Raw genomic sequence first — 26,050 nt, 5'->3', positions numbered from 1 at the left:
CCAGTCTGCGCTGCAGGCGGTATCTGCCGTCCTTAGGAGGCCTCGTTAAGAATGGTGTATTTTTTAGACATCATTAAACAGCTGGCAGCCCTTTGAAAAGTAACGTCATCTTCCTTTGCATCGCGCTTCAGTTTGCTGCAAATGCCGTCCTGCTGAATGAAGGCTCCCGCCGTTGTATGTGGGGGGAGGAAGAAACCCAGAACCAAGATCTACCTTGATTAATGTATGAATTTTTGTTGTTGTTGTTGGGTTTTTTTTTTTATAGTAAGAGCAATTTTTGAGGGAAGTGAGCTAAACGAATCAGTCTTTCATTCAGTTTTGAATCTAGTCAGGTCTGAAAGTAGGAATGTAAATATATACACTCGCTCTTACTAGAAGCTACAAAAGGCGTGTCTGGAGTTCCAGATTTGCAAAACTAAGTGTAAAATTTAGCGTTTAGGTCTGAGTGAACTATTCCTGTTCTGGAATGCTTATACTCAGCGAAAAAGGTATCGTCTGATTGTCTAACTTTGCCTTTCTCGCCTCGAATATCAAGGAAAACAACCTATGTTACAAATTCAGCTGGGGGTATCACTGGAAGTTATCCCAGATCCTCTTGCTAGGACACCAGAAGCATACGGTTACGCTTCTAGACCTTATCTATGGGGTTAGACACCGGGAGTTTGTTGGACCGCGGGCATTTGCAGCTATACATATCTATAGGTGCCTTACAAACATCATTTCATTAGCCCAAAAATGTGTTTTCAGAGGTGTTCGTTTCTGTTTATGGCTCAGATAAAGGCAAGCAGAACAGGATAATAATGAACATCGCTGCGGAAAACGAAGGTATTTCGGAGAGGCTGGTTGAGCGTAGGCCTGCCGGTGAGCAAAAGAACTCTGAGGCTGGTTGGCAGGGATGTACTTAACTCTTGTTTTGTACGAATATTATTTTATCATAACTTCAAACTAAACACGTTGTGGTGGGGTGCTCTTAAAATTATACATATTCAGTTCACTGTGTATCAAACTGGAAAAAAACCCATACCTTAAAAATATCCGAAAGTGGTAAGAAAGCGTTGGGTCATTGGTAAAGGGAGCAAGGGACGCATTTTCTAGAACAAAATCAAGTTAGAAATTTGGGTGGAAGGACTGCCTCTATGGGGGGAAAAAAGCGCGTGTGTGGTCTTAGCGCTAACGGCTGCTTTGCTGGAGTTGCCTTTTGTTGCTATTTTATTCTGATATTCTCAATAAACATTGCCAGTATTTTAGTATAAAGAAAACGTGGCAGTATATCACATTCAAGATTTAATCTTTCTATTGTCTGCTCACTCACATGCATAAGAAAAAATATTATTTTCAGTCAGGGCAGAGCAATAAACCCTAATGTTCTGTTCCTTTGCGTAAAGATCACCAGAAGAAGAACCTTGCTTTTACGCTACAGAAGTGGAAGCTCATTTCAGTAACGGCGCCGGTCAACTTTTCGCTGGAAGTTTAGGAAGCCAGTGGATCCTAGGGAGGTTTATTATTTTGCTATATCTTTTCAACTTGCTCATTAGGAACTTGAGAAGCTCACAGGTTTTACTACTTGCCACTGCAGTCTTTTTCCCACATGAGACACAGCTTAGGATGGGTTGTGCTCAATTAGCGACTGTAAGGGAAAGCATTTTTTTGTTAACTGCCCCCCATATTCCCTTTGTTCCTCCTCAGCTTCTCTACACGTTTTTCTATACTATCTGAAAGGGCAAAACAAAGCAGTATTTCAGTGTATTAATACCCCAAATGTGAGGTATCTGGGGTACCTGGTTGTAAAAGGTACCTGATGATGGGTGTTTTTTGAACTTACGTGCTTCGTGTCCTATTCTAGACAAACTAAGATGTTTTTAATACCAAAAAAAAGCGCTAATTTTTATCGTTTAGAAAAAGGCAATGATGACTGATCATTAATATATGTATTAAAAATCTGTAGGTATCACTAAGATAACCTGTGGCGTATTCTCAGGCAGGAGGTAGAAGGTACGGTCCATGTTAACAAATAGTGTTATATATTCTCCTACAGAAGACTTGGCTGAGAATGCTAATAAGTCATTGGTGACACTGGTATGTAAGAGAGATGCTTTTAATATGCAATGGTGGTAGTTTTGCTAAATGCGGTGGAACAAGAATAACACCATACTGTTAAGATGCAAGGACTGGGACTGGTGCACCAATGGATCCTGTTAAAGGGCACAGCACACAGGAAAGATGAGACCTCAGCAGGCAATGGGAAACAGAAACTCGTTTCAGCTAACATGCACCTGTACAATACTCAATTTTTTTTCAAATAATTATAAAGCGAGGCGCTTCCAGAATCATCTCTCTGCGTTTTCTTATTGACACCCATCTAAAAATCTTGGATATTCATCCTGAAATACGTACGAAGTCCTTTAACAGTTAAGATTTCTTCTTCAGGACTTGATGTGACCGATTAGATGCTCTGGAAGCCTTTACTCGATTTAGAACAAAGGTAATCGTAAGTGCTGGAAGGGTGATGACTGGGAGCTGTGGCTCGGCTACTCGGTACTTCAGCCTCCTCCTTTTAGCGGCCTTTTTGAAGCTACTCCGTTGGTGTCAAGGTGGTATCCCATCGGGTGGCTTTTGCAAAGACGTCTTGTAGAAAATAAGCTGCTTAAAAGTCCTGTTTCAAAGAGGCAGTTATTTTCACGTAGGCTAAAAAATGCCTCTGGTTTATGAGCTGGGGAGTCACGCAGGTGTGTTCACGGGTTGTTTAACATTTGTCCTGCGTCAGTAGGAGGAGATCAGGAAAGTGAGCGTAAGCTATGGCTGAGCAGGCTCATGCCTGTGCAAGACAACTTGGAAGCCTGGGGAAATGTGGGATGGACATAAAAAAAAAACCAAACCCATCCTCAGCCACTAAAATATATACAACTAATATAACTGGCCTAGTTTTAGTGCCTAATTGGAAAGGATTTGCAGCTAATGATCCCGAGGGGAGGGAAACATGTTTTGCTGGCCTGGCAGCCAGCTGAACGTTTAAGTAACTGGCACAGTGTACGCACTCTCCAAAGGACATCCCTCCCGCCCAGCTGAAGACTGGTTCCTGAAACGTATCTTGTTCGGATGCCTTAACTCTCGCCACAAAACTTGTGGCCAAAAGATGAAAATTCCAGGTGGTTAGTGTCCTAGCACTACGGAAATGCTTTGGAAGTGTGGGACCCTCTGTGAAACTTTACTGTACAAAATTCACTATTTACAGTCTAAAAGTCACTCCGATCTTTTACTGATCTGTTTAGTTTGAGTATTCACTTTTAAATGACAGCTGCTAGTCAAGATTTCGATTCAGGAAGGCAGTGTCAGCTTCTGGCTTTGTTAATTTTTCTTACAGTCTTTATGTATTACCTTCTAGATAGACCAGCAGTTTTGAAGTGAGTTTGACATATTTCCCTCTTCCAATCCATATATTTACAAGACATTTTTATACAGTCTTTCCCTTAAACGGACGATAACGAGCTATGACCTAACCCAGTTGACCGGCACCCAAAATGAATCCTTGTTTAGTTTCTCTAACACAGTTTTCAGCTGGTTACATGCACTCTGGAGATCTTCTTTTACCAGTACGGTGTCAATTAAATGGCCATACTGCTCTTCAATGAATGCTGCTGAATTAATAATTTCTTGCTGTTCTTCATCCTGCTGACCAACATGAGAAGATGGTATGAAATTCACAGCACGTCTTTTTAATTGCTAGCATTTTAAAAGTATATTAGCATAATAAGTCATTACGTTGAAAGGCAACGGAACAACAGCTGCTACCATTAGCGAAGGGTGCGTAAGGCACAACAACGGAGATCGAGGAGCGGTATGCTACTGCTGGAGTTTGGTAGGCTGTTTCAAAAATGCAAGAGGTGATAGGGAGGCGGGGGGAAAAACATGTTGCAGGAGGGACGTAAGATGGTGACACTGCATTTTATGAAGTTAAGAGTTGCGGCCTCACCTTACACCTGGAAATCATACTCCTCAAAAGCTGAGAAGAAATGCTGGACCCACTGTCCTCAAGTTCAGTAATTTTAACGGCTTACATGAAAATTTACCAGGTGAACTAAGTTGTTGTGTATAAATTCAATTTCAGGTTACCCAAAGTAATGACACGCGCTCTCAGCGTTTCTGTTCACGTTTACACATCACCAGTTTGCTGTTGGTCGTGGTTTGGTCCTTGCAAGACACCCATGTGCTGCGTTTTGCGTCTGTGTGATTAACAGCCCGGGTGGGTGGCACTCCGGAGGTACCAGGAATAGGTGGCTACCCTTACCATTTGATGGGGCTGCTCATCAGCGATATAAAATTATTAGTAGTAGATCGGAGTTCAGTAGCAGCCTCCCCTGCTGCGGCCTTGAGCGATGTACACAAACCCACATGGAAGATGTGCGCTTTCCTTCATGTTATTTACATAGTCAAGTTCTAAGGGAGTCAAAAATCCCATTCTAATGTTCCAGCTGAAAGGCTAAATGTGCACAGGGCCCCACGCTGTGATAGCCCAATGATAGCTCAAATACTTCTTTCATGTCTAAAAAGAAGAGATTAAGGTTACAATACTTACAAGGGGGGATGAGATTTCTTCTGACATGGCAGATTTTAGGGCATGTTTTTTCTTTTCTGGAATGAGAGGCTTCACAAAGATAACGTAAGGCTTGAATTCGGGAGTCCTCAAGTGCTTTACTGCCTGTGAACAGATGTTTTTTGTTACACCGCTTTTTAATTATTTTTTTTTTTAAATATGTCAATGATCTACTCAAGCTGGGTTCAACAGTTTCACTAACACCCGCGGTGGTGTGAAGTCCTGTGTACCACACACCTGACCACAGCGACCTTTTGCTCTTCAAAAGAAAGGTTGATGTCGGTGTCCCGGCTAGCGTACAGGAGTACGTGAGCTTACTGTAGCAGGGCCTAACTGCACATCTGCCTGGCTGTGCACTGCGCTACCAGGAACAAGGACATGGCAAAAGATACTGAGAAAAGTATAAAAAAAAGCAGGCGAGTCATGGTTTGCTTTGCTTAAGAGGCCAAACACTGGAAATATTAAACCCGGAATTCACCTAAGGTAGTATTACAAGTCTTTTTGTATCCCAGTTACAAACCCCGAATTGAAATTTCAAAGATTTAACTCCCAGTATGGAGGGATTATGGAGCAGGTATGCTGTGACTGGTTACAACGCTAGTAACGCTTCAGGGGCACTAGGAAGGAAAGAATGAAAAGCCCATCCATGCTCTAAGTGTTCTCTCCAGGACTTGAGCAGGCCAGGAGGGTGATGCGCATTACTGCTACGGCAAGGGCAACATCCCACAGCGAGAGCTGATAAAGTGTCACCTAGGCTGTTATCAACTAGACATCTGGGAACTGTAAATCACAGAATGGGGGGGGGCTGGAAGGGCCCTCTGGAGATCACCCCCTCCAACCCCCGGCCAGAGCAGGGTCACCCAGAGCAGGTGGCACAGGAACACGGCCAGGCGGGGTTGGAATGTCTCCAGAGACGGAGACTCCCCCACCTCTCTGGGCAGCCTGTGCCAGGGCTCTGCCACCCTCACAGCAAAGAAGTTCCTCCTCCTGTTGAGATGGAACTTCCCAGGGGCACGTTTGTGCCCGTTACCCCTTGTCCTGTCCCCGGGCACCACTGAGAAGAGCCTGGCCCCATCCTCCTGACACCCCCCCTTTCAGTATCTATAAGTGTTGATAAGATCCCCCCTCAGTCGCCTTTTTTCCAGGCTGAAGAGACCCAAATCCCTCAGCCTTTCTCCATCAGAGAGGTGTTCCAGTCCCCTCAGCATCTCGGTGACCCTTTGCTGTCCCCTCTCCAGCGGTTCCCCATCCTTCTTGAACCGGGGAGCCCAGAGCTGGACCCAGCGCTCCAGGTGCAGCCTCCCCAGGGCAGAGCAGAGGGGGAGGATGAACCTGTTTGACACACTAAATGCTGCGCTGCCTCCTGAAGAGCCCCATTCCGCTCAGCTGGCAGTCAGGACGCCTGTCAGAAACACAAGTTCTGAGCGCGTGGTTGTTCTTTGCACAGCAAGTAGCCACAAATGACAGCATCACTAACGTAGGCTGGCGGCCTAGTAAGAAACATTTCCTTTCTTTAAAATAAGCTGCAGAACTTACTTCAGGTACCACATCCACCAAACAAACCTTCTTTTTCGCCATCACGGACCGGATTGCCTCAAGACTTGTACCATACAGATTTTCTTTGTATTCTCCGTGTTCCACAAACCTGAAAAGTCAATACATTTTTAAATACCATCCACAAAGAATATTTAACGTACAACATTTGACAGCTGTTTTCCTGAAGTCCCGGTAGTCAAATGGGGGGAGGGGAGAAGGGCGGAACATCAGGGGGGAGAAAAAAAAAGTTGGGGTTTTTTTTGTCTTTTTTCTTATTATTTTTTTCCTTCTCGTTGCTTAGTAGCAAGAGTCGTCTTCACACGTCACTAATAGCTAATCACCACTGCTGACAAATAGGGGAATAATCTGCATTAATTCAGTTGACGGATGTTCAAGCCTAATAGAAGAGGATGTTTTTCATAGAAAATAGAACAAAGCTGGCAAGGAAAGGGACCCCAATTCTTCCATGTTCTGGGAGACTAGCCAAAAATCTGTACTTTCAGGAAACACATTCAATCTTACAGAAAGTCCTTCATATTCACGGGTTCAGTCTACAACATGCTTTAAAATGGACTTAGGAATAAAACTTGTTACCCATCGTATGAAATGGAGAATAAGTAGGCCCAATTAAGCATCTGTTGCTTTCACTAGATTCCGTTCTGACCAGGCATACTACTTCTTATATGCAGGTTTAAATTCTAATTTATGATCCTCCTACTAGTCCTATGTAGTTTCTAAATGTCTTCTTTCTAAATTTCTTCTTACTAAATTTCTGAGCTCATGCTAACAGTTCAGACTGAGCTTTTCACTTGGAAAGCGGAACCCTTCTAGTACAGCTGGTCCAACTTTACACCTGATTTTGGTATTCATGTGATGTAAGATTTAACAAGCAATATTTTTGCAATACAGTCAATTATGCCAGTATTTTAAGATTAACTCACTTGTTTTGCTGTACATCTGTCTCAAATGATTGCTTAGAGACAAAATTATATTCTACTCCCTCTTTCTCATGACTTTTCTTTGATCTGGTCGTATCTAGAAGAGAATGGAAGCAAGACACAGGAGACAGATCAGCCTTTGCAAACGGCTCCGTATCTTCTCTGTTTAGTTCATGACCTCCAATAAGGTAGTTACACGCTGGCAAATCCAAATTAACATAAAATATAAATCAAGCATTGTAATTTTGTTTTAAACTCAAATCTCAAAAATTGTGAGACCAACAACGAAGTTGTTTTGCTCCCAAGCACGCTATAACTAACACAAAAATTAGGAGGCATAATTCTTACACCTCGTAGAAGCAGCAGAGTATATCCTACGGAAAACAGTATCTCTTAAGTGTTTGGAATATTGAACTCTCATTTTCTTTAAAACTTAGAAAATAAAAATAGGAGATATATAGAGTCCTATTCTGTTGCCTCTGAATTTAGAGTAAGAATATCCCCGGCTGTTTTCCCACGCTACTGTGAATCTTACATAATTACACGTGTCCCTTCCCTTTGATGTTGTAATTTCTTTTAATAATTGTTATTACTGTAGGAGAAGCTTTGGTGATCATTCTACAGATCTACGCCTGACCATAGAAGTGATGTCTGCTATTTTTTGTGTACGTGTTTAAATTTGAGTAAAAATAACCCATTTGAGTTCTACCGCTAAGTAACTGAATGTCTGCCCGACTGATGTTTATTGAAGGTCTTAAATAACATGAATAGTGCCCTCAGTGTTAATTTTTTGGTTTGCAAAAAGCTCGTTGGGGAATACAAATATTGATGGATTTATTTTTTTTTTGTCTAACCTTTTTTTGGAAAACAATCCAGCAAAAAAATTTCAGTGTAACCCTCGCCACAAACATGGACCAGAATCACTAATTTCTCTATCACTGTGACGGGCTTGTTTGAACAGCCTAGACATACAAATCAACTATTTAAAATCTTGTGAGAATTTTGACTTAGTTTATTGCTATCTGTTTTATATTTATGTATTTATTTTACAATTTAGCTGGTACGATATTCGGAAGAAAAAATCCTCTTTTAAGCACACATACATAGTGTTTTGGCTAAATCTTATGATACTGGCTTTCACACTAGTTCTTTTTGCAATTTACAATCTTATTTCTTCTTCCTGCATTCAGTTTCTCATTTTTTTAATGGACACTGAGTAAATGCAAACTGCTCACCTGGGAAAACACAATTCAAAAAAATCAACTGAGTTGACAGAATTCCAAAGTGCGTACGTGCCAAGTTACGTAGTGATGTATTCAGCTACTAAGGGCAAACATAGGATATTACAATGAGAAAAATAACTTGAAGTACTTCTGAAATACGCATGTAAGTGATAGTCCAAACACAAATTACCACTCATCAATGCAGCTAGCACTACTGTATTCCACAGCATTTATGGAATAAAGCGGCGACACACAAAAGTCAGTAAATTTTACTCACGTGGAACTGCAACACCATACTCCTGGGGGTTCTCCGACACAACCTTCTGCTTGAGCTCACTTAATTTGGCCCCCAAACAACCTAATAAAACACAACTGACTGACAGATTTCTGTGTGGAATGAAATACCGCAAAGAGAATAAATAATATCGATTTCCCACAAATAGTATGATACAGGAGTGTGCCTGAAGAAACCTGGACATGAGGGATCTCATGACCTGCCACGTTCTGCTTTGAAGAACGTTATCAGGAACAAACTGAATCCTTGAACAGCTGGCGGACAAACATTTGTCAGGCACTAGGTCAGAAAATCTGTAATCTTAGCAGGCAGTTTTGTCAGACACCCTTGATTTCTATGACAACTTGGGAAACTGGCTCAACGCAAAGCTGTTAAGCACGCGGAATTAAAACTGCATGCAAGATTTTATTAGTTAATTATATCTACCTTTTCATCAATTGTTCTGACAGCGTAACTATGCACATGCTTGAGTCAGAACCAATGGAAAGTCAATCGGAAAAATGGGAAATGGTCCCGCGTCGTTGTTTTTCATAGAATAGTTTGCATTGGAGAAGGATTAGGTTTTTAGAAGGATTTGGTGAGTTTGGCTGGGGTTTTTTGTTTGGTTGTTTTTTTAAAGGTAATTTAAAAGAAGAGGACAACTCCTGATCAAAACCAGAGAAACCTTTAAAAAAACCACCAGAACCACAAAACCCCAAACCAAACACCTCAAGAAAGCCTCTTGGAATGCAGGTGATAAGAGAAGAGGGAGATACGTGAAAAACTTTGAGCCAATTGTGTCTCTTACCAATCAAAACCACCAGCCTCTGCTGTTCACCAGGCTGCTGCTGGTATTTTGTGACTTCTTCGTACGTTAGGAACTCCGCTGCGTCTGCCTGCTCTGCTTGCTTTCCTTCATTCAGGTTGTTCTCCTTCTCTTTACGACTTAATCTAAAGCTCCTGCGTAAGCCAGCTGCAGAGGAAAACAAAAGATATATTAAACCATGTTATCGATAAACTTCTCTAAATTTTCAAGCTTGTTCAACTAGAAGTTATTCTGTCTTCGAATATGAGTTACTCCCACAAATTTTTTTTTATAATCAAGCCAGTGCACATACACTAATCTCACAGATGAAAAATTTGCATATCAGGTAGAAAACCAAGCGCCAAATGTATAATATAAAACCCCTCGCATCACCTTGAGTTGCCAAGTGTTGGCTATGCCAACGTCCAACTCTGCCTATGCCCAGAGATAATCTAGTTTATTAATGTATGAGTAATTAATTCTAATGTAAATAAGCTAGTTTTTTAATGTGGGGGGGATTTGGATTTTTTTCTTTGCTTGGTTGTTTTTTTGCGGGGGGATGTTGGGAAAGAGGAAAGAGATTTTGGTTTCTCACCTATGTACTGTCCGTTGAAATATCCTTCACAGTCACAGTCTTCTGTAAATGAAGAAAAGGGGGGCGGGGGTAAGGGCACAGGGAAGGAGAGAGTGAGACGGGAGCAGGGAAATACCTTAAACAGTGCCTGCGACACGAGTCTGGCGCATTGGCCAGGGAAGGAGAAGTTTTATATCCTGCATGATTTCCACAGCTAAGATCAGAGCTATTTTCTGTTGTTGAAGGTAGGCTCTAGTTTCACACTCGCGCTTCGATAGGGTATACCAGTTACCGCCGGTTAATTATAGAATGTGATTAGTACTTTGACTGAAGTTTATGGAATACCAATACTCGGAATATTATTCTCAGGAAGCATTTGCAATGTGAAAAAAATCACAGCATGCAGAATTCAACAGAAAATACCTGATATTTGGCAAGGCGCGTGGTACAGCGACATATAAACAGCATGAGCCCAACACAGTTGCTCATAATGAAAATAAGACAGAAAACAGTCCAAAGGAACAGTGAAGAAAAATCAATTTGGATTGATACAGGCGCTCTAAAATGTTAAACCCCAATATTTCTTTATTTTTAAAAAAATACCAGACACAAAGACTGCATTTAACTTGCAACTCTATCAACCTCACTCGGAAACCTACAGAACATGTAAATGCATACCAGAAGACACAAATCTTTTCTCTTGAATCAGGAGTAAATTTGGAAGTTATCATTACCTAAGTCATCAATCCAAATTAAATTAGTTTCAACAGTAACACAGGAAGAAACTCCTGTAGGAACACGTTATATCTACTATTGCCTTTGCTTGGGAGCTTAGCAAGTATTTTAGAAAATGCATTGGTTGTACCTACCTTTATCAGAAGACTGATCATCTGTAGTTAGCATGAAAGGCAGAGTTGGTATGATATTAAAACACTGGCAAATAATGGAGTAAAATTAGAGAGAACGGCAAGGAAGGTCCTTCTGGTCTGATTTGCTTAACAGGCTTTTCTATCTTAAAAAAATAATGCAGTAACGGACCCTTATCAACTGATTAGGGACCTTTTTTTGGCTAAAATTTAGTATTATAACCAGTTATCAGCTTAATTGTCTTGAGAACAGCTGACAAAAAGCCTAAGTACCAATCCTCATTACATGCCTCCTAACACTGAATGTAATGGAAACTGCTTTGGAAAAAACTTCATTTAAGTCAGTAATACTATTTTATAATTTGCGTGAGCACCTTCCCTCCTCTTTGTTGCAAAAGAATACCTGTTTGTCCGTAAGAACACCTGTATCTCTTCGTGAGACGTGCCATGCAACACGCGTCAGAAGTGCACTTCTATCACTGAAGATGGACCATTTCCCGATTCCTAGTCTACGGGAGGCCGGCACTCCTAGCACAACGTCTGGCTTCGCACGGTCACAGGGCTGCCCCACACATCAGTAACAGCCGTGCCGGAGTACCCAAGAGCAACAGGAACACTCAGTTCTGGGATACTACAGAATGCCTTCTGCCTTCCATCACTGCCTAACAATTTCATCCCAAGTAGCAGTTTTTGTGCGAATAATTCGCTGACAGAGGCTTTGGAGCTGCAAACAAAAATCACTTTAAAGCCTGCTTAAGACCTGCGCTGTAACGCTAAGCCTGAAATGCAGATGCTATTGCCAGCTCCAGTGATTTTTATCCTCCTTAAAGCTATAGTTTATTTCCATACGAGCTTAGTGTCATTTCACGCGCTTACGTAAGAATTTCAAGAAGTGTGCATTGCGTTACTTTTGCAGCTCTCAACTTCCAAACCGCAGGAAAGAATGTGAACCCTAGCAAATTTTAAAGCGTCTAAACAATATGTAAGGCCTCACGTTCTGGAAAGTAGGAAGAGAGGGACAGCCATGTTTTTTGAAAATAAAAGGCACTAGCAACACTGGATAAAGCTCAAACTCAAATCCTCTCACGTGGCAGCTTGTGTCCATGCAAATCAATGAATGACAGATTCCACAAAACATATTCCAACACATCATTACTGAAATAACAGAAAAATAGTGAGAAGTTGGTATCAACTAAGACATCACTGAAGGAACAGAACAGACTTACACAACGGTTTCTTCACAGTTCTGGGATTCTGCAGGGTGCCTATTGTTCTTCTGTAAGTCAATCGTCTAAATAGAGAATAACTGCATTTTAGCCATGTAAGCTCAGAATTATAAAGAACGTATAGCATGTTACACACATAGCATTGAAAATAAAGAATGCAATAGTGCTTTTCCTTGAAAAATATAAAACGTCTCCAATTCAACATTTTAAAAGACTTTTTCTTTAAAACTATGACGGTCCCAGATTGCTACTGATAAGTGACTGAGAGAGAAGATTCTAAAACATTTTAGGCTTTCATACATCAGAGCACAGAAATCAATAGCAAGTTACTTTTATCAATGTAATTTTTTTTTTTTTTTTTAATTTCCTTTCCCCCACCCAATGTTTTTTGCAAGATTAGGAAAACAACAACTATTCTATTCTATTCCGTTCCTGCTGAGAATCCAACTTCTCTTTGCCACTTTTACAAAGGATGGGCAAAATTCCTGTCTGCCACAAGAGACCCCCACCTTCGCAACACCTACAGTCCAAAGCAGATACACCCAGTAATTTGTAGTAAGAATCAGACAATGAGAACAGTGGCCTAAAATCAGATTCCTTCTTAAATATAAGACTTCTGTACTGTAAATACAAGACTTGAGGGATATTTTTGCTTTAGAAGAGGGTCAAGAGACTGATATTCCACATTTCATTTCATACGTGTTTGTTCAGCAAGTGCTTCCGTCTTCCTGCTACAAAGCATGTCAATAGCAAACTAGCCAAGGAAAGCTAAGAAGTGCATTGTATAATTGGAGAAGATGGAGATTTTTAGTACTTTCCTCTAAGCATCTGGTATTCACCATGGCATGATCCTGCCCTTCATTTCCTGGGGAAAAAAAGCAGCAAAAAACAGTGTGACACTACACGTGTGAAAAAAAAATTCTGTAATCTTCATTGACAAACCTTTCTTGGAACTGTTTTGAGGGGATCAACCCTGCTCTGAGGTTGGTATCTCCGACACGCTTTGCTTGCCACCATGTGGGATCATCTTGGCTTACAACTTCGAGGACGTGTCGTCTCTTAAACGGCAGCCCAGCCTCCTGGCAGGGAATGGCTCTGTCTTCTTTGGGATTATAGCAGAAAAGCGCCCTCATAAACACCTTTAAAAGAAAGTAACACATCCTTTCTTCTTGTCCTATTTGGAGTTTCAAGTTACCTTTGAAAGGCTTCCCCAATGCTTATACTGCTAACTGTATACTTCATCTCTCCTCTACGCTTTAGGATACTCAAAAATACTGAAACCTAGCAATCTGCTGCATTTTGACTGACTTACGCAGAAAAATAAACTAACTTTCAAGCACGTACCTAGTCATTGTGGATTGGCATTGTGGAACATGAGACACAAAGATCAAAGTCTCCAGAAACCCAATTCACAGCCTATGTAAGTACAAAATGCAACAAAAAAGGAAAAAAATCGAGGGAAGGGAGAAAACAAAAAAAAAGGGATTTATGGCAAAGCTGCCTGATTATAAAGACTGTCCTTAAAATGTTCCTTTAATGCATCAAAATCTACTATCCAACTTCGGATTTGTATCTTACCACTATTTAACACACCGCAGTAGAACTACTTTTAAAAGCGATTTGTGGGGCTTCAAGGAAAAATTCGGCAACTGAGAGGAGGGCAGCAGAAATAGAGGCTGACAAAGGAATCCTGGAAGGGACCCGTGGAACAGTAAGCCATTGCCGATCAAGGAGGACAAATGAAGCACTCGCAGAGGCACGCTGATGTTTGATGTTTCACGGGGTCAAATGATGAATGCCGCTCTGTGTGCAAACAGGTCTGCTCTGAATCAAGCAAGTGGCAATATGCCCAGAGATAAGGCACAGATAGCAGCTGTCACGGTAAGAGGAGACCGGCAGGGAACACCAAGTTTAATTACGTGAACAAAAAGAGACTAGATTTCAGAAATGCTATGAAAGAACGCGTGCAGCCAATGAAGAGAGAAGTCATCTAAGTAATTCTACTGAATAAAAAGGCACTGCATTTTACAACAAGAAAGTGCTCTACTACCTTTTTAGTTCAATTATGGGTCTAGGGCACTCCTCACTGAAACAGCAATAATCTTGCCTTTACAGAGATGCCAGATTGTGTAAATATGAAAAAGCGTGCTTCAGTATTTCACTAAGTTGCGTACCTTGCTGTCCTTTAGACGATCTTCTTCTTTGATGGCTGGAATTATTTTTAATGTTATCGATCCCTGAGACTGAGCCTGAGAAGGAGAGAAATGTTTTTCACTTTGAAAGCAGGACAAGGACACAATGCAGACTATTCAAGTTCCAGTTTAGGAGCTAGTGTCTGTCTCTTCTCTGAATTTTAATAGGCCAAGCTAATCCATTATTTAACTTCATTACAGAGGTTATCATGATGTTCCATGAATCCTCCACAACAGTGTCTTCTGCATGGAGGCATCCGAAGTATCTACTTGGCTAGAACATACTAAGACCTGCGTTAAAATTCCTTCATTTGCTTTTAGCAACTACATTAATTTCTGGATTACAGTTCACAGGGCACTAAATACTTCTGTGGCTTTTAGTATGACATTAACTTAAGTTTTTGCAGACTAAGTATTTTAAAATGGTCCTTTGAAAAATATTACTATATCTTCCCATGTAGTGGCTAACTCGGTTAGGGTGAAATGTAAACATCTACAAAGTAAAAATCTACTTTCACTCTACAAATCTTTGCTAGTAAATTAAAAAGCCCTTCTAGGTGCTTTGGAAATCTAGAAGAGGTTTATTTGATCTATTTTAGACGCCTTATTTTGGATGAGATGAACTAGAGAAGCCTGCTATTCTGCACAGATTAAAAAGGAAACCTGGACAATCAGCTTGGACAAACTTTTGTAGCTCTTCCTCAAAGAACAAACTGTGAAAACGAAACTTTTACATTGCAGGCATTTAAAACGGGACAGAGGAATAGCGTCCCAGGGTCCCCACCAACAAAACTTTACACAGTATTTCAAAATATGATTTTGATCCTCCTACCCGAAGTTAAAAGCAGTCATACTCCTTACTCAGGATTATTTTGGTCTAAATTTAAATTAGGTGATGGAACAGATGCCAGATACGTCAGTCTCCTAGTGTTGCCATTCTTCTTACTGCGTCCCTAACTCCACTCCACACCAGGACAAGGGGGAACCGAGCCACAAGAGGGGAGTCAGAGATAAATAAGCTCAAGAGCTATGACACTTTCTGCAATGCTGACCACAGATGTGGAGGTTTAAAAAGAGTTACCAAGATTTGTGGGCATTAACGTTAGAGAAGCTTGAAGGAAGAATTTGCTAATGTCGCCAGGAATCTGCTGGTAACGAACAGACTGACAGCTCTACGGAACACACAGCCCAGACTTTCTTCAGCTTCCCAACATATGTATTATGAATAAACCGCTTATCTTCTAGGAATGCACTTTTAATTTGCAATTTGCCTGTCATACACAAAACATGAAAGGGAAGTTCTTGACAGAGCAATATGTGACTTTCTATCTTACTTGGTAGCGACTCAGTTCGCAGAAGTTTCTGACGTCAAAAGGAGACTAATCCACTGGTAGAAGAAAAACTCTTAATGCAAAGACAAGTAGGGATTGCATCTTTTAGCTCTCTCTCTATATTTTAAACTCACGGTTACGTTTCATCATCTATTGTAATTACTAGATCATTCAACAGAAAAGATTTTGAAATGAAAATCGGTGCAGACCAAAATCTGACTTATTTCTTCCGGTCGTTTGTGAAGCACAGTAATACCATTGACTTCTCTTAGTTCATCTCCAACATGGACAAGACCTGAAAAGACAGTAAGTAAATTAAAGTAAGTCTACAGACTGGAAAGCACCACTCCTCTGATGTCCGACCTAAGTCAACAGCATGTACCTCCTCTCCCCCCTCCCCCAGCTTAATGGAGTGCCTCTCTTGGCAACGTGCTCTGAAGCCTCCTGCCCTTATTCCATTTTTTCATGCAGCACAGTCTCACAGGAGACCAGCGAGGAGATAGAGAACATGTGGCAAGATACTCTGGGAAATCACTGCCTCTATATTTGGATAATCACTAAGAATGCAAACGTGGAATAGTTTCACGAGGATGACCAAATCTTGTAGAGTCAGAAGACGCGCTGCTGACTGTAAAGGCAGGAATGATATGGCCAGCAACTGACAGATCAACACGACGCAGTCCCAGAAGAATGTTAGACTTGGAATTTAACAGTTGCCTATTAAGATTTCGATAAGCTGTTATCTTTTTTTTTTTACAAAACAGTCTATACATATATTAAACACTCGCGTCTAAAGGACATTTTGGAATTAATAACCATCAGATTTAAAGATGATCACTCTAGGTATGTGCATACAGTACATGTATGCATGCGTAATTCTGGAAATTTTAGAACAGTTTACAAATGCAGTTTTAAATCCTCTTTTCTTCAGAAACTTACCACTGCGATCAGCTGCACCACCTCTCATGATCCTTGCTACAATCACAGCTCCTGTATGCTCATCTCTTCTGATGGTCGCTCCCTGAAATAAAACACACACCCCTCAGCCCCCCCAAGAAACCATCACAGGAAATTAGCTTTGAATACAGCGAGAGGTGAAATAACATGTAAGCTAACATGTCTTTTAAACCAGAATTAATTTGCTCTGTAAATTTTGTCCTCTTCCTTGCCAATTTTCGTCATTATTCAACTTGCCTGTGCCTGTGTCACGTGATCGTGGGAAGGTGCACACCTTCCTTTCTGCTCATTTTGCCGAGTGCTCACGCTCCCTACATTCTGGTGATCGAAGTCGCTCAAGTGTGCAAAACAGAATTTCTTACAACAAGCTTTCTCTACGTGTATTTTGAATCTTTATACAATACAGCCAGCACTTTTCCATATAAAACCAAGGACAGCCAAGTCATTAGATTTTCTTTTTTTTTTTTTAATTTTCCTACCTCTGCTGGCAATATAAAGCTTTAATCAGGAGTTAAGCCACTGCTCTCTTCTACGACATACTGTCATATACAAAGCGCACATTTGCAGGTTTCTTCCCTGATACAATTGTTTTTTCTTAGGAAATCAATTCTTCCATTTCCATTTGTATAAAATTAGTACCTTGTCAATATAACGTTTACATACAGCTATCAAACATGCTGTTACCACACATCACTGACTTTCATGCAAATGAAGGTATTAATCACTTGAATGTTAGCTACAATATGAAAAGAATTAATATGTATAATAAGCGTAGTTGTTCCAACATACGCAGTTTCCTCACAGATGACATTCTCTGCGTTAACTGGCATTATAAACCTATGCCTATAAAGCGTGTCACGCAAAATCGTGAAGGTGTATTTATCAAAGTTTTCTTTTAACGTTATTTTACTAGCTTCAGAACACTCCTAGCTTTTGCAGACTATTTGACGACATCTTCAAGTATCTCCTCCATACTCACAGTAACGCTTTTGCACTAGAGAGTTTTACGACTAGAGATGGGTTATCTTATATGTACCAAGGGTTCTTTATTTTTCACTAGCCGAACTATTTTCACTGATTCCTCATCAAAATCATCATCAAAGTTATCGGGTAGAGGTGGAAGGACTGGGTCAAAGTTCTTCTGTGCTACAGTGTCATGTACTACAAGCATTGCCTGCATAAAGGAAATAAGAAACAGTAATGTAATGGGGTAATATTACAGTTTCCAGTTCTCGTGTTTCCAACAATAAAGCAAACAAATCTCCCCTTTCCTAACATCACCATAAATCCCTCCCAAAAGATTTAGCATTTATCTTACCCATCATGTAAACTATATATGTGTGTGTGTGTGTGTATATATATATATGCTGATATTTTAAAGTAAATCTAGGCAACAACAAAGCTCAGCCTAAATAAACTTACAGAATGGAGGTGGACTATGGAAAGCAAGAAGTTGAGAAAGGGCATCCTTTTCTTTTCTGCTTCCTCAGAAAATATTACGGAGGGAAGACAAGGTGGTGCATTACGCCTGAAAGGCCTACACTGTGTCTTCTCAACCCCCTTGGTATCCTAAAGCCTGCGCAGGAAATCACACTGGAATAGAACTACAGTTTGTAGGAGGTTTCTCCTTTCTCTTAGGGACTCTCCAATGTACCTTTTCCATTAAAAAACAGTCTATCGGAATTCCATAAAGGAATTCTGTAAATTCTGTAAAGGAATTGGTGTGTTCTTTACCCTGAGATGTGGTGTTGACAACAGCTGAAGTAGCTCTTTTTCTTCATTATTCACTGGTGCGGTCTGCAATTCTTCTATTACCTTTAAAATAAAAATTAACAACCTCAAAACAAAAGGAGTCCACCAAACAAGATCATATATTTGCAAGCGAGTGTTTCTGCTGAGTGTTTGCTAACTTCTATCATCCTTCAAAGTAGTGTGCACAGATCAAAAAAAAACCCCAATCAATAGCACATAAATCCTAAAAGAAATAAAAGCTTCTTCATCTATTTTACTTTTATTTTACTTTTACTATTTATTTTACTTTTACGCTTGTGTTGTGCAGAAAACTGTTCTGGGATTGATGTGACCTATGTTCATAGTTAATGCCAGGGAGCAGTACGTAAAGAGGCTCTTGCTTATACTTATTGGTGTGGCAACCAGGGCCAGCTGAGTCGGTTGTTTGCCCCGTGGAGGGGTCACACCTGTGGGGAAGTGACCTAAACTGACCAATGGGGTGTTCCATCCCATCTGCCACGCTCAGTAGAAAAGCTGACGGATGAAGGGGTTGGGTTCTCCAGTGGCTGATGCCTGAGGAGGACTCTGTCTGTTCATCTGCCTTTGAGCCTGATGTGTGTGTTCTGGAATCCAGCTCCCATCTGTTGTCCAGTCTGGCACTTCCCCAGGGTCTGCTGGTGACATCATCCTGGGAGCTCGGTATGGTTTTGTATATATTATATCTATTTCATTATTTTCTTCTTATTTTATTAGAATCATAGATTCTAATAAAATAAGAAGAAAATACTTCATTTAAGTAGTTTAGTTCTTTCTAAACTCATAAATCTCTTGATCTGTCTCCTTCCTCTCCTTCAAGTGAGAGGTGAGGGAGAGCATCTGTTGTCTCGTCACTGGCCAGTCTGGCCCAAACCATGACGTGATCCAAGGATGGGGCACCTCTGCTCTGGGGACAGGCTGAGAGAGATGGGGTTGTTCAGCCAGAAGAAGAATAGCTCCAGGGAGACATTATTGCTACCTCTCAATACATAAAAGGGCTTAAAAGAAAGATGGAGAAAAGCTCTTTATGAAGGCCTGTAGCGATAGGACAAGGGGCAGCAGTTTTAAACAAAGAGGGGCAGATTTAGATTGGATATGAGGAAGAATTTTTTTACTCAGAGGGTGGCGAGGTGCTGGAACAGGTTGCCCAGAGAAGTTGTGGATACCCCACCACTGGAAATGCTCAAAGTCAGGTTGGACACGGCTTTGAGCAACCTGACCCAGTGAAAGGTTAGACTAGATGATGTTTTGAGGTGCCTTCCAACCCAAACTATTCTATGTGAACAGCAATGCTGCTTGAGTTGTGATGGATTTCAGTCCTTAAGACTGAATGCTTAGCTGGGATAGTCTACGCCGAGAACGGACTGAATGCTTTTTGCAGCCTCTCCCTTACGAAGGCCATTAAAAGCATCCTTCCGTTCTACCTGCCTGTTTCTGTCTTCACTGGACATTTAATGACATGATATTTTTTGAGCTCTCATTTCCTTGATCAATCATGAGTGAGACTAGCCAACAGATTCCAAAGGCAGCTGGGGAAGATGCGAAATATGTACACATACAGCGCAATTGCAAAGCTTTGATTTGTTAGAAAAGCTGACTTAAATAGTAGGAAAACAAGGAGACAAGAATTTTTACTCACATCTTCAACTAATCCTGCTGCACTATGTAAAACAGGAGTTGGACTCTGCCTTTCATAATGACGGAGTTTTTCATGAATCTGGAAAAAATTATTCAAGTATATTACTACAGAGATCCAAAACACATACAAAACTTCCTAAATATGCGCATGCTGGAATATTTTTATATTTAAGGAATCTAATTTTTCTGAGGTAAGTGTTAGAAAAATAATCTCTCTTGGGGTTACTTTTGTTTTGTTTAGGAGTCTCTTTGTTTTCTTTTTGCTTATGCTGGTTTCAGCGACAGCCAGTGAATCTGTTAAGACTTCAGCAGCATAAGGGAAAAAATTAAGCCATCTCACACCGCTTTTTAGGTACGGGGCACTGTATCTGCATTTTGGCAATCAAGGCAGAAATGGTTTTTCTGAACAAAATATGCTAATCGTCAATGAATGTTCTTTATATTTGTGCTTAAATAAATACATGCTTTGGTCAGTAAAGAATTCTACCAAAAAAAAAAAGCTTTGGCAAAGTAAACAGTTGATAAATCAAGGGAAGAGAGAATAAGTAACCTGTAAGGAAAAATGTATGTTCATAAATGAACTTTTACCTTCATCAAGTAGCTGAGACTCTTTTCACTGAAGACGTCCCTAAGGAATCCCATTTCCTCTTTATGATTTGAATCGGGTCTTAGCTGAGATGTCAAAAGGGCCAAAGTTTCATGCAACCCTAAATTTAAATTCAAGACAGAACAAAAACTTTGTAGACAGCATGTCTCACAGGATCTACTATTGCAGACTTAACATCAACTACGTTTATTTGGGTACCATCTTGGTGATCATTAAGTTTGCAGAGATTTGTGCTTATCATTTTGTAATGCTCCCTTCTTAAGCGGCAAACATAGCATAAAATATAACATATATCATATTAAGGAGTGAACTGAGGTTGTTCAGCCTGGAGAAAAGGAGGCTGAGGGGGAGACCTTCTCACTCTCTACAGCTCCCTGAAAGGAGGGTGTAGCCGGGGACGGTCAATCTCTTCTCCCAAGGAACAGTCAATAGGACAAGAAGAAACAGCTTCAGGTTGTACCAGGGGAGGTTTAGATTGGATATTAGGAAAAATTTCTTCACTGAAAGGATGAAGCATTGGAACAGGCTGCCCAGGGAGGTGGTGGAGTCACCATCCCTGGAGGTATTGAAAAGGTGTGTAGACGTGGTGCTGAGGGACATGGTTTAGTGGTGGACTTGGCAGTGCTGGGTTAATGGTTGGACTTAATGATCTTCAAGGTCTTTTCCAACCTACACGATTCTGATTCAATGATTCCAAGGCCAAAGCTACCAAAGCAATACATATTTTTAAAGATGTTACTTTTGAAGTTTCCCCCTTCATGTTAATTACCCTTTGTTCCTAAAACAGTTCACCCTCTATCATACTTTGAGTTATTAAAGTGCCACAGCAGACTCGCAAAATGACTGAAGTACCTCCTTTGTTGCACAAGTGTTATCCTGCCCCTTCTACCTCTGAGGCACCTCTTAGAAGTCAGGTCTGACCACAGGAGGAAAGGACTGGTGTAGATTTCCACTGCAGTGGAACCAAAGATTGTGGTAGGTTTTCTAAAAAGTGCTTAAATCATCAACATCCCAATTTTTCAGCATACAGGGCCAGACAAATGCTAGTGTTTTTGCTGGTGGACCACAAAAAAAAAAAAGAAGAAAAAAAAAAACAAAGCAAAACTGGGGGGGGGTAGGTGAGGCAAAATCTGCTCATTTGGCTATTCTCTCCATGAACTTTAGAGTGCAGTGGATCCAGGAGGCTCAAACTCATTCCTGCTTTAAAAACTCAGTATCATCAGCGTATATGACTTCACTCTGGGCAGCATACTGGAGAAGCTGGTTAGCAAGCCGTGAATGGAATTACTGGGGTTGTTTTAAGTCAAAAGGAAGAATATTAACAAACTTTACCAACACCTATTCAGAAAATATTAAGAAGTAGCACAGCAGAGGTCTAAGGGCTGATCTTTAGTAAGCATGTGTAGAAGACAGTGTCATATTGAGAGGCCCACGTTTGTTCTTAGGAGCCTGTCTACCAGCATATATTCAGGGGCTCTAGGATTGTTATGAAACCAGGCGTTTCCTGAGATCTGACTAAATTTATTAATTTCCACCTTTTATACTCCACCTTCCTTGTTTTCTTTTACGTAATTGCTAAGGAATCTATTTGAACTGTCTTAATTCTATGTTCCGTAACTCCATTTGAATTCACTTCCAGAGTGAAACACGTACACTAAGATTTCGGTCACTGGTCTGTTGAAAGCATGCACATTAGTTACCTGAGTCTTCCGAAAGCACTGGCATGGCTTTGTTCTTAATCTTTGAGACAACCGTTCAACTTAAATCAACACGATTGTTTCTTCTTTCTGGACTGCGATTCAGAGGCAGTCCTGAAATGAGCAAAGGTAATATCTAAGCTCAAGCATGCGAGAAAAAAGGCAATCATGTAAAAATATAAATTCCTAGTACATATGTCTCTCAAGTGTTCAGTTTAACCTGAATCAGGCAGAGTCCTGCAGTTATTCTGCTACGCAAGTAACAACATGAAAAATATTGTTATACAATAGCCATATGGTATCTTGGATAAAGCTGATGCTGAAGAGAGCAGGTGCTTCCCTAATCTAATTTCAAGATAGACAGTTTTAGAAGGCCTTAGTAACCTGTCTGAAGAGACAGACAAGAAAAAAAGCATGCTGCAGAATGGATGTCTGAAAGCACCGATAAATACCCTTTGCACAGAAATAGCAAAAAGGCTGCTTTTGTTGCTCAAAAATTCCATTAGATGCTTTTATTGCTGATTTTTCTTGTCACCGTGAGCAAATGACTCCAGCACAATTTCAGCTCAAACTGCAAAACTGAACCTATGCCTATAATCACCAGTCCGAGACGGAACACTTTGCGTGTTCTGGGGCATTTAAAATTTCATTCACGTTCATAAAATTCATCAGAGTAATGCTTGCAGAAAAAACCCAACCGTAACAGCACTCAAAAAGGGTTAGGAAGAAATGTGGGACGCTCCAACTCTTTGCTAAATGCAATAAAGGATGCTCCTTGTGTTTCTATTTGCAGATAAATCTCTGATATTTTGATTGCATGACACAAGTTTGATGGTTTTCTAATGCAACTTTATTTTGATGAGCTGCCTGAAAACACCTTTTTACTGAATGATAGATTAGCATGTACCAATTTAGAATTTTCTAGCTTCCTGAGTTTCTCTACAATGTACTGAGATAGTAAGCTCAATAGTCACCTGTGTTTTTAACACCCCTTATTTTCTACTGCCATGCTTAATTAGTCCACCTTGGTATCAAAACATAATTGAGTTCTCTAAGCAAGTGAACTGAAAGAGTGTTGAAATTTCACTCTAATGCATGGATTGTACTCAAGAGTATTATTATATATACTACACATTTATTTAATTAACTTTCAAAAGCATTTTTATTACCTATTGCTTTGAAGAAATAAACATGTCACACCCACACTTCATGCCGAAAGAAATGTATAGGCAATTCATTCAACCGCTCTGGTTCCTTGACTATTGCCTTTCATTTGACACGTATTTAAAATCTTCTCTAATTATCAAGAAAGGGAACTTTAATTGCGTACTCTGTCTTTGTAAGAATGTGTGCTTCCCACAGTCAAACTTCTTTAGCACCAAAACCCAAGAAAACCTGAGTTATTTTCCAGGCTCTTAGCAAAAAAAAAAAGCATCTTACACAGGAACCTGGAAAATACCTCTCTCAGAAATCTGTCAGCAAACTCATAAGCACCAGAATTAGATGAGTTAGGCACAGCTATGAAAACATTCCCCTAGAGGCATTTCCCATGTTCTGTAAAAATCCCATTAGCCGGGACTGACTGGAATGAACAGTCAGAACAAAAAGCATTCCATATCCAGTGACCTGTCACCAGCATGCTCCATGGCAATACTCAGGGCTAGCTTCAAGGGATTAAACTCAGCCCCAGCATGCGATATTTTGCAAGAGGGGCTCAAAACCACGAATCTCTGCTTTCATCCCTGTAGTATAAATAGGCTCAAATACAATTTTCCTCTTTAAAAACACCCACCCTAAACCATAATTCATTCTTCACCCATATCCTTGCCCAGCTGTTCCTGAGACAGAATGTTTGAGCCACCTTCCCTGCCTAGGAAAAGGACTGTTGATATTTGGAAAGGGCTAAATATACTGAACCGATGCTGTAGCTGGGATTAAATGGAAGCATAATATGCTTTGGCATATCCCCATTACCTTGGAAAATAAACCTAGCGTGGTTCGTAGCCTAATACAACACAAAGCTGCTGTAATCCACATGAATCAGCCAAAGCAGTGGAAGATCTAAATTGAGAAAGCAGTTGAATGTTAACATCTTTCCAGGAGATCAGCCCAGTGATTAGGTCTGAAAAATACATCTGCATGCTAATAACATCATAGCTGATAGCTACGACACAGGATTTCTCCTCGCTTGGCTTTTGCGTACAAAAAGTGTCTAAACCTGACCGAACTAGTCTTTCGCTGGGTATTATGCCTACTTCAGCCCTAAAAAGCGACCGCTCCCATGGCTGAAGGGCACACGGAGGGGGCGGCACACCGTTCCCTGTTGGGCACCGCGGGGACGGGCTCTTCCCCCGGGCCTCCACAGCAGGCGCCCGACTCGCCCGCGGGCCGGGCCGGCGGCCTGCGCTCGGCCGGGCGCCCCTCAGGCCGACCCGGGGGCTGGCGGGGACCCGAGGGGCGGAGCACGGCCAGGCGGCCCCGCTCCCCCGGGCAGGCTCCCCCGCCCCGGAGGCAGCTTTCCGTGCGCTCCACCGAGCTCGGGCACACCGATGACTCTGCCGCCGGCAAGGCTAGCGCGGCCGACCCTCCTCACGGCCCAGCCGCGGGTACGAGCCGAGGTTACGCCCCGGGCCGGCCTTCCTGCACGCCGGCAGGCAGACGTCCTCTTCCAGACCTGCTTCCCCAACCGCCAGGCCGGGCTCTGCGACCGCCTCTCCGGCCCCATCTCCGCCGCCCGGAGGACTCCGCAGGGCTTCCGCCAGGCCCGGCTCCGCGGCATCGGGCAGAGCCTGCCAGGCAAACCCCATCGGCCCCGCAGACTTCCGCCCCGCCGGGGCCTGCGCCTCCAAGGCAGCGTCAGAACTCGGCCCGGCCCGGCCCCGCCCCGCCCGGCTGCAAAATGGCGCCGCCCTGGCCGCCGCTGCAGGTGCAGGGCCGAGCCGCGCTTCGGGAGCAGTGCTGCCGCCGGGCGACCGTTACCTGCGGGTGCGGGCTCGGGCCCAAGTCCGGGCCCCTGCGGTGCTGGCTGCCTGCCCCAGCAGGCCCACAGAGCAGCTCCCGGGCGCTCGCGTCCCCGTAGCCCGCTGCGCGCCTCGCTCATGCGCCCTCAGAGCCGTCCTACGCGCCGCCTCCCTCCTCCCCCTCCCCCGACCTGCCCGGGGCCGAGCGGGAGACTACGCCGGGAGCGGGGCGGGCTGGAGCCAGCCTGGCTCGTCGCGCACCGCTGGGGATTCGCCGCGTAACAGCAGCGTAGAGCGGGAGCGGCAGCGCCACCGTCGAGCCTGGCGACGGCCGCCGCCGGCCCGGGGTTTCGCCCTCGAGGTGGCGGTGGCGGCGCCGGCCGGGGCTTTCCCGTGAAGGGCTCCGGGGCAGCTCGGGCGGTCGGCGGGGCGGTGTGCGGGCCTCGGCCTGCTCTGCGCCGCCCGGGCTCCAGAGCCCCGTGTCTGAAGGCAGCCTTGGGGAGCGAGTCTCGGTGATGGACCAAGACCAGGCCGTCCTGGTCCCACGGCTGCTGTCAGGTGTGCTGTGGCGTTGGGAGACCTGAAGGAGGACACTGCAGTGGCTTTCTGGATTATTTTTTTTATAGGAGAAGTCATCCCACGAGGGGGGACTTGGTGTTGGAGCATGCACAAAAATACTTGGGGGGGCAAATCGTGCTGGTGGATGTTTGGCGGCCAGTCAACAAGGCAGCAGGAGCTCCCAGGCTGATCGCATAGGACAGCGGGCAGGGCGCGCACGAGAAGCGATCCAGGCCATAAAGACAAAAAGCCGTATTCAAGCAAGTAAAACAGGTAGCCAATGGAGAGACCAAAAAGAGAGGGTCAGTAA

The 26,050-nt window shown here is 42.4% G+C and overlaps 1 protein-coding gene across 11 annotated transcripts; it reads right to left on the bottom strand.

The window, feature by feature from the left end:
- Positions 1-160: 160 nt before the first annotated feature.
- Positions 161-25,414, bottom strand: MPP3 (MAGUK p55 scaffold protein 3). 11 transcript variants are annotated; one of them, XM_054224325.1, is made up of 18 exons: positions 25,202-25,339; positions 22,226-22,336; positions 20,507-20,625; positions 19,920-19,997; positions 18,248-18,328; positions 17,550-17,687; positions 16,496-16,577; positions 15,766-15,851; positions 14,208-14,282; positions 12,976-13,172; positions 12,034-12,098; positions 9,963-10,001; positions 9,371-9,535; positions 8,566-8,646; positions 7,069-7,162; positions 6,128-6,236; positions 4,574-4,696; positions 161-3,669 (listed from the first exon to the last, which is right to left on the bottom strand). In XM_054224325.1, the coding sequence occupies exons 2-18, from the start codon at positions 22,248-22,250 to the stop codon at positions 3,487-3,489; spliced, it is 1,740 nt and encodes a 579-aa protein (XP_054080300.1). In that variant the 5' UTR covers positions 22,251-22,336; positions 25,202-25,339; the 3' UTR covers positions 161-3,486. The 11 variants fall into 11 exon arrangements, with proteins under 11 accessions (XP_054080300.1, XP_054080302.1, XP_054080304.1 ...); XM_054224327.1 differs by lacking the exon at positions 25,202-25,339 and adding an exon at positions 24,897-25,034; XM_054224329.1 differs by lacking the exon at positions 25,202-25,339 and adding an exon at positions 10,811-10,831 and having other exon boundaries at positions 161-3,666; positions 9,963-10,004; positions 22,226-24,861.
- Between the last annotated feature and the right edge of the window lie 636 nt (positions 25,415-26,050).

The sequence above is a fragment of the Rissa tridactyla genome, chromosome 19 (assembly GCF_028500815.1).
Source record: "Rissa tridactyla isolate bRisTri1 chromosome 19, bRisTri1.patW.cur.20221130, whole genome shotgun sequence".
Taxonomy (NCBI): Eukaryota; Metazoa; Chordata; class Aves; order Charadriiformes; family Laridae; genus Rissa; species Rissa tridactyla.
Note: the sequence above shows the minus strand (reverse complement) of the source record. Positions and strands in the feature narration are given on the sequence as shown.